Here is an 8,565-nt window from a genome sequence, read left to right on the forward strand (position 1 = left end):
ATCTTGCCTTAGCTTGCAAATTTGAAATACACTCTGTCTACATGGATTGTCAGCACTGATTTAATTCTAATTTTCTGTGAGTGCTTGATACATATTACTAAATATTATATAGTAGAGTAGTAATAATTTTGAGAGAGTGGCAGGCACTGGGTGATTGTAGAATACTGAGGGGTGAATACACGTGTCTGTATGTCATAAATTACTGGGGGATTCAACCGAAAATAAAACAGAAAGTGATATCTGGCTTTATCTATCTAGAATTCTTTCTTTCAAGAAATAGGTTAAAGATCTCAGCAGCTGTTTTATAGAAATTAATAAGTAGATTCCACCATTTATATGGAAAATGCAGTGGTCCTACAATAGCCAAAGCAGCTTTGAAAAGGAACAAAATTGAAATGTATAGAGTATTAAATTTTAAGTCTTAATGACATAAGGTATGGTAGTCATGTAAAGATAAATTGATGATTTGACCATGTTTATTATGGTCAGTTGATTTTCAGTGAAAATGCTTACAAAAATACTTATACACTTAAACAAGTGTATAGCATATGCAAAAAAAGAAAAACGTAAAGTGAACAGGAAACAAACTAGCTGAAATGTATGTGCTAAAATTGTAGACTTCTAGAAGACAATTTAGTGACTTTGAACATGATCAAGATATTAGGATGTTTAAAAAGTAGCACTGTAAAAAGAAAAGAATCAGTTGTACTTCAAAATTAAATTTTTTGCTCTTCAAAATTCATTATTTAAAAAATGAAATGGCAGTACAGAAAATTTCCTCAGAAAATATCTTTATTTGTCCTTCATTTTTTGATGGACATTGAATAATTTTATACATTTTGTAGGAAGATGAACCACAGGAAGATGCCAAAGAATTGCAGCAAGGCAAACCCTATCATTGGAGAGACTGGTCAATCATTAGGGGAAGGGACTGCTTATATATATGGAGCGATGCAGCAGCCTTGGAATTATCTAATGGCAGTAATGGATGGTTCAGATTTATCTTGGATGGGAAACTTGCCACTATGTATTCAAGTGGTAGTCCTGAAGGTGGATCGGATAGTTCAGGTAATATTTTATTTCTACTAAAATGTTTTACAAAATTAACACAACTATAAATCAGAGACATTCTGCAGGGGAGGGAGATTGAGAAGGATCAAAACTGGGGAGGGAATAGCACAAGCGATTATGATGATGGTACACTGGTGAAGTTGGTGGTGGGAATTTTACAGTGACTACACCTGAGAGAAGAAAGCATCCATTGTACAAAAACATTTAAAATAAAATTTTAATAGATTTAAAAAATTTTCTTTTTATTTTTGCTCATATTTTTAATTTAATACATTGTTATGGAACTAGCACATCCATTGTTATTATATGGTCAGTTTCTTTAATATAAACAAAATTATTGTTCAATATCAAAGCATTTCATAAATTTTATTGTCTTGAGACAAAGAATAATCATCTACTTTTGACATTTCTAACATTTTGTCATGTGATGATGAATTGCATATCTGATGCAATCTCAAGTTTTATTTCTTCCAAACTCCTTAAACTTTAAAATATTGTGTTACTACGATTGCTTTTATGCCTGAACTTAAAAAAAAAAAGTCAAGCCCGTAAGCGTATGTATCAAAGAACAAAATATCGCTGATAAAGTTTTTGTTTTTTTCCAAAATAGTGGGATATTTGAAAGGATTGCAATTTTAAGGTAGTACTCTTTTCTTTATAGAAAGCAGAAGTGAATTCTTAGAGAAGTTACAAAGAGCTCGAGGCCAAGTAAAACCATCTACTTCAAGCCAACCTATACTTTCAGCACCAGGACCCACTAAACTTACTGTAGGGAATTGGTCACTAACATGTTTGAAAGAAGGAGAGATTGCTATTCATAATTCAGATGGTCAACAAGCAACAATATTGAAAGAAGATTTACCTGGTTTTGTATTTGAGTCCAATAGAGGAACCAAACATTCTTTTACTGCAGAAACTTCTCTAGGTAAGTATGTATGAATGTAAGTTAAGCTGATAAGAATAAATGCATATGTTAAATTGCAATATAATATTTCTTGTAAAATGTTCTTTTCTTTTTTGAAGGTTCAGAATTTGTGACTGGTTGGACTGGCAAAAGAGGCAGAAAACTGAAATCTAAGTTAGAAAAAACAAAGCAGAAGGTATATTTGTAGAATTTAATGTTTTTTCTATATTGATGTAGTTTCAATTGTATATTGTAAGCCTTTTAAAAATTGAACCATATAATACAAGATACCTTAATATATTTTTCAGTTGTCTTTCCTGTGCTCTTTTTACTCTTTGTAAATACATATATTTACTTTCTATATATAAATTAAGCACCAAAATTAAAACAAATAGTGGTGAGTAATAGGATAAAATATGAAACTCAAGTTGTTTTAAAATTGTTTGCCTCATTTTACAAAACTTTAAACTCATAGGGAAAGTATTGATAGCTTTATTAGTAATACAGTGGGATTGACAATGCTTCATTATTTTACAGTCCTGATTTAACACTTTGTGAAAAATAACTTAATGCTCAGTTCTAGACATATTCTTTCAATAGTTGTTTAATCATCTTAGATAAAATCATGGTTTCAAAAATACACAGGTTAGGTGTTACTGACTCCACAATCAAAGTGACAATACTAATTTTTGAATTTTATCTGTAACATGTATATTGTGTTCTTTTAAATATGAGAAGTATATTCCATCTTTATAATGTTAGTTCCTTTGGCCCCTTATTTTGGGTCATAGTTAATGTTTTTCTGGTGACCAAATTCTTTTTAACATGTAATAGTGATATAAAATAGTTTCTCCATATAGTATAAGAAGAATTCTTGAAGATGGTTGAGATTGAGAGGGTACTTGCTTTATAGTAGAGGATACTTAATGTTTTTATGACTTTGATCATCAAAATAATAATAATGAATTATACTTGGAGCATTTAAAAAATATATATAAAGATATTCATGTCTTTATTTCTAGTTGTTAATATGTTAGGTCATCTCAAAGATATTTCCAGATGGTAGACCTTGGAAAGAACATAACTTATTTATTTTTGATAAATATAAATTAACTTTTATAATATATGAGTGTGTGTATATATATTATTTCATTATCTATGTTTTCTAAAAAGAATTTGAGAGACCAGAGATTTATTTTAATTCATAAGGTCATTTGAGAATGTATTTCATTTGAAGACAACCCTTAGATGCTAAAAAGAATTTGAAGTGAATGTTCTTGAATGTGATAAGAATAAATGTATACGTTAAATTGCAGTATAATTTAATTGCAGTGAATATGTGTTCGTTGTATTTATATTCTATAAAGCATATTCTATAAAGTTCCAACATTGAACCATTGCTCCTGTAGACAGAGTGGAGAGCAGAACAGGCTGAGGGGAGCAATGGGCAGGTCAGGAGAGGTCTGCCACGCTATGTGGGTCTCCCCCCGGCAGGGATTTGAACTTGTGCTATAGGGGCTGCCATAGCTTCATAGTGCTGTGCGTTAATCTGTTGTGCTATCAGAGAAGGTCCTCAACTATAATTCTTTATAAACTAAAATTCTTTCCAGAAGTTTTCTTGGAATACCTGATACATTGTATTTACCAACCAAATCTAAAATAACTCACAGGCAACTGAAACTTCACAATAGAAAAGAAAATTGTTAATAAGTGAACAAAAGCAGACTCAGTTTCAGTTTCTTTACAAAAAACAAAAGGATTGATTCATTTTCATGAAAACAGTAATAACTCAATGGCTTGTGACAAGAGGTATATATTAAGCCTCTTTCAGGTAAAATAATTCTTAGTTTTATCCTTGGTTTTTACTTACTAGTACAGTTTCATAAGGGAGTATTTCCTAATACCCAGGATTTGCTCATCTTTTTATTCTGAAAGGCATACCAGGATAGTAAGAAATCCTGATTACTCATTTAAGGAATGAATTTTTTTTATTAGTTATTCTGCTTGTGATTTAGGTAAAATCACCTAAGCTTCTATTATTTAAGCATATGTTTTTAAAGAGTATGATGCACTAAATTATGGGCTGTTCTCTCAAATAATATTAGCTTAAGTGAGAGGTAATAGGTGCCCAAATTGGTAATGCATTCATTCTGTCTTACAGTAAAATAGGTAAATATTTGAAAATTTTACCTACACTGTATGAATGATATAAATTTTAAAAAGACACAAAACCTGAAGTCAGTGTTGGCTGATGGAATTACAGAAATCTCAAATTCCTTATTTTTGGTGTAATTATATTTTTAAATTGGTTTACCATAATACTTTTAAAAAAGGGAGCAAAATTAATTTCTTATACAAGTTGTATTGAGTGAAATAAACTCCTGTTTGGTATATCAAAGTTTAAGTAATCAAAATTTTAAAATACGTTTTCTTTTACTTAACAGTGCTAAATCTATTAGAATAGTTTTCAACCATTAGAATATTTTGATGTACATGAAGTGGCAACATTTTTTGGAAGTTGATAATGGCACAAACATCTTAATTTTAGAAGAGAATATTTGATGAAGTTAGTATCTGTAGAGAAATCCACATTTGTGTTACTAACTACAGTGAATATCCACATTTGCTACCTTTATTTTGATAGGTACGAACTATGGCTCGAGATTTATATGATGACCACTTTAAAGCTGTTGAAAGCATGCCTCGTGGAGTAGTGGTAACACTCAGAAATATAGCAACTCAGTTAGAGTCATCTTGGGAACTTCATACAAATAGACAAGTATGTTAACTTCTAAATTTTATTATATGCAGTGATCTTGATTTAATTTTCCCCTTTCTTTGACTTTTTTCTTCTGGATGTTGATTTGGGAGAGTCTATTAACACCTTTGGGTTAACTTTAGCCTTCCACCTATTTGTGACTTTGTGTGATAAGAATGGTATTTATCATAGATCTGAGGCATACAACAGGGGAGGAGAGGGATGAAAACAGGAGAGGGAAGAGCACAAGGGACTATGGCGATGGTTTAGGACTGCTATGGTGGGAGATTACAGAGACTACACCTGAGGGGAGAAGTTAAATATTGTACAAAAGGGGAACAGTGGGTGGTCAAGAGAGGTCTGCCACGCCAAGTGGATCACCTCCTGGCTGGGGATCAAACTCAGCACTGAAGTGGCTGCAGCTAGCTTGCTGTGCTGCGTCCTTACTTGTTGTGCCACCAGGGAGGGCCTTACTTCCGCCTTTTACAAAAAGATTTGTTGATGCTAGTAGTTAATATTTCAACTCCATAATAATGTTTATTATTTTCATGGTAATTGAAATTCTTATAAATTATAAGATTTATGTTTCTTCATTAAATTTATTTTTTCTTTTAGTGTATTGAGGGCGAGAACACTTGGAGAGATTTAATGAAGACAGCTTTAGAAAATTTAATTGTGCTTTTGAAGGATGAAAACACAATTTCACCATATGAAATGTGTAGTAGCGGCTTGGTGCAAGCACTTCTTACTGTTTTAAACAACGTAAGTTTATGAAGTAGTATAAAGCAAAGTATTATAGTTTTTTAATTAAGGGTAGCTACACTTTCAGCAGTTATGTTTACTTTGAAAAGTATTTTAAAAACTTGAGTATTAAATGTTGATATTTATCATTTCTTTAACCTTCCCTTTAAGTTATCTCAGTGGTATTTAAGCCCATTGATCTTATTAACAACTGTATCTTTTAATTTTGAGTTGCCTGAATTTTGTTCAACAAATCATTCACTTTGGGCCACTATTCTGATTTCTTCAAAATTTGCATAAAATGGAGTTAGTCTGTCAGCTTTTCTTAAGTACCTAACTTAATTGCACAAATGACTGATAAAATTAATTTTATCCCATGATTTATGCCAATGACAGTTACGAAATATGTATTTAACAGGTATTGTCCTTAGTCTTATAGGTCTTTTCAACTTAGTCTACCTTTTCTATCTCTTTATTGTGATAGATTTTTCCTTTATATTAATGAAGCATATTGTATTTTTATAACAACCAATTTTAACAGAGGTATAAAGTGTAAAAGAAGCATTTTACAATTCTATTTTCATTTTTAATTTTTCGATTTTAATCATTATATGTAGTGATACTCAAGATTCATTTTAGCTTCTGCCAGTTTCATTTCCTTCATTAGTTTTACTATTTATACTTATTCTCGTTTTTTAAAATTGTGTATTACATTATTTCACTAAGTAATATATCTATGAAAATTATTTTGATATGCCCATTATAGTTTTTCTAATACTCATTAAAATAGTACTATAAAAATGAAAATGTTCATTCTTAAATAGTATGAATTTTGAGATTCATAATTTGAGATTGTTTTGCATACTACATTTTGGGAAAAATTGATTTAGTAGTGTAATTCCTATTACAGTGTAACATTGAAGAAGGAAAAAAAAATCTTTATTAGCCATAGTATACCAACCATATAGCAAAAAGGAATTTTAATTGAAAGGCAATAATGGTTTCACTTAATATATATTAAGATTCATGTTTGCATGTGTTTTTGATTAATTTCAATAACAGCATTAATACTTCTTTGCTATTGCTATTTTCTCCTCTTTTTTCTTTTTTTAGAGCATGGATTTAGATATGAAACAAGATTGTAGCCAACTTGTAGAAAGAATAAATGTTTTTAAAACAGCCTTTAGTGAAAATGAAGATGATGAAAGGTAAATTCCCAGATTTTTTTTTTTTAAATATGACATTGGCAGTGTTTACAAATTGGCATACTTTTCTTTAAAATGAGAGTATAAATTTAGTTTTCATACACAAAATGGGAAATCTTTTCTTCAGTAAAAATAGCATATATTACAAATGTATTAATAAAAACTTTTAACCTAATACATCAAAAGACAAGTTGTACATTGTTTGCTATGAATACAGGTGATCATATAAATTGTACACCTCTTTAAGATATGACTGGAAGTTTGAACACTGATGAAATATTTCATAATAATAACAATTTTTCTACTTTTTATAGGTATGATATCGTATTTCTGTTGTTTAAGAATTATTTTGCGGTGTGTACATATTCAGTATATCTGTGTGTGAATTAATAAGTCTCTAGCATTTTCTTCAGAACAGATGAAGAAGAGAAGAGAGGGAGGAGACACAGTTAAAGATCATTGACCAGGCCCTCCCTGGTGGTGCAGCGGGTTAAAGCACAGCACTAAGAAGCTTAAGTCACTTCTGCATGAGTTCGATCCCCGCCTGCCCAGGAGGTGATCCGCATGGCGAGGCAGACCTCTCCTGATGTGCCCGCTGCTCCCCTCAGCAGTGAACTTCATCGATCTGCCTGTTCTGCTCCCCACTCTGTCTCTGGTGAATCCTCTCACCCTCCGCATCTCTGGCCTGTACCCTAGTTCTGTACGAATAAATATTTAAAAAAAAAAAATCATTGACCATTAGATAATTGTAGAAGCTGGTTGATGAAGCTAATTATACTCTTTACTTTGAGTGTGAGTTTTTAAAATAATAAAACTCAGTTTGATTAAAATATTCTCTTAAATGAACATATATTACAGTCTTAGGATTTGTGTAGTAATTTATTGAAACATTAAACATTTTATTTTTCAGAAAAGATTTGTTTATTTATGCATACAGAACTGGGTATAGTACATAGGTGCTGCAGGGGCTGAGAGGATTCACCAGGACAGAGTAGGGAGCAAAACAGGCAGATGTACTGAAATACAGCGCGCAGGTCAGAAGAGGTCTGCCATGCCATGTGGGTCACCTTCCTGGCCAGGAATTGAACTCATGCTGCAGTTGCTGCGATATCTTCATAGTGCTGTGCTTTAACCCATTTCACCACCAAGAAGGACCCTTATTAAACATTTTAATGCTTTGCAAATTGCTAATGCTATACATTTGTTTCAGTAGAGAGATCTTTAAGTGCTGTTCCTGAGTTTAGGGTTATAAATGAGTTTTAAAGCTTCTTAATGCAAGTTGTCAAATTATTTTCCAGAAATATGCCAATGTTGTTTTGCTCTATGATAGCATTTTCAAAAACCTGCTGCTCTGTATATCATATGTATCAAATGTTACATACTAAAATTGTTTAATATTTTAAAATGTTATATATCACTTTGTGACTAGTGAAATTTGTAAGAAAAATGGAATAGTTAGTTCATAAATAGGAAATTTAGTTGATAGAATATCTTTACTTAGTGTAAATCAAAACTGAGTTTATCTTTGCGCTTAGAAAGTCGGGGTCTATATGAGATTGATTACTTAAGTTTCTGTATGAACTTTTTTGCATGAAATTATAGAAAAGCTCCTCATAATTTTTCTTCACAGTCGCCCAGCAGTTGCATTAATTCGCAAGTTAATAGCTGTACTAGAATCTATTGAACGTCTACCTCTCCATTTGTATGATACTCCAGGATCCACATATAACCTTCAGGTAATCATGAAAAATACAGTAGCTGTTGTAATTGAATGCATTTTAAGAAACCTTATTTACTTTTGTGTAGAAGAACTGGGGTGTAGGCCAGAGGTGTGTGTGTTGAGGAGAGGTTGAGGGCCTTACTTCCGCCTTTTACAAAAAGATTTG

At 31.5% G+C, this 8,565-nt stretch overlaps 1 protein-coding gene across 3 annotated transcripts in view; it reads left to right on the forward strand.

Annotated features, from left to right (window-relative positions):
* HECTD1 (HECT domain containing E3 ubiquitin protein ligase 1) overlaps positions 1-8,565 on the forward strand; it is a 75,344-nt gene that overhangs the window by 34,075 nt on the left and 32,704 nt on the right. For all 3 annotated transcript variants that reach the window (XM_004681957.2, XM_012724462.1, XM_012724464.1), the window contains exons 13-19: positions 846-1,068; positions 1,733-1,996; positions 2,095-2,171; positions 4,620-4,754; positions 5,349-5,495; positions 6,588-6,682; positions 8,310-8,415. In XM_004681957.2, coding sequence (XP_004682014.1) covers positions 846-1,068; positions 1,733-1,996; positions 2,095-2,171; positions 4,620-4,754; positions 5,349-5,495; positions 6,588-6,682; positions 8,310-8,415 — 1,047 coding nt within the window. The remainder of the gene's footprint in view (positions 1-845; positions 1,069-1,732; positions 1,997-2,094; positions 2,172-4,619; positions 4,755-5,348; positions 5,496-6,587; positions 6,683-8,309; positions 8,416-8,565) is intronic.

Source organism: Condylura cristata, unplaced genomic scaffold (genome assembly GCF_000260355.1).
Source record: "Condylura cristata isolate star-nosed mole 26May11 unplaced genomic scaffold, ConCri1.0 scaffold00013, whole genome shotgun sequence".
NCBI classification, from domain to species: Eukaryota; Metazoa; Chordata; class Mammalia; order Eulipotyphla; family Talpidae; genus Condylura; species Condylura cristata.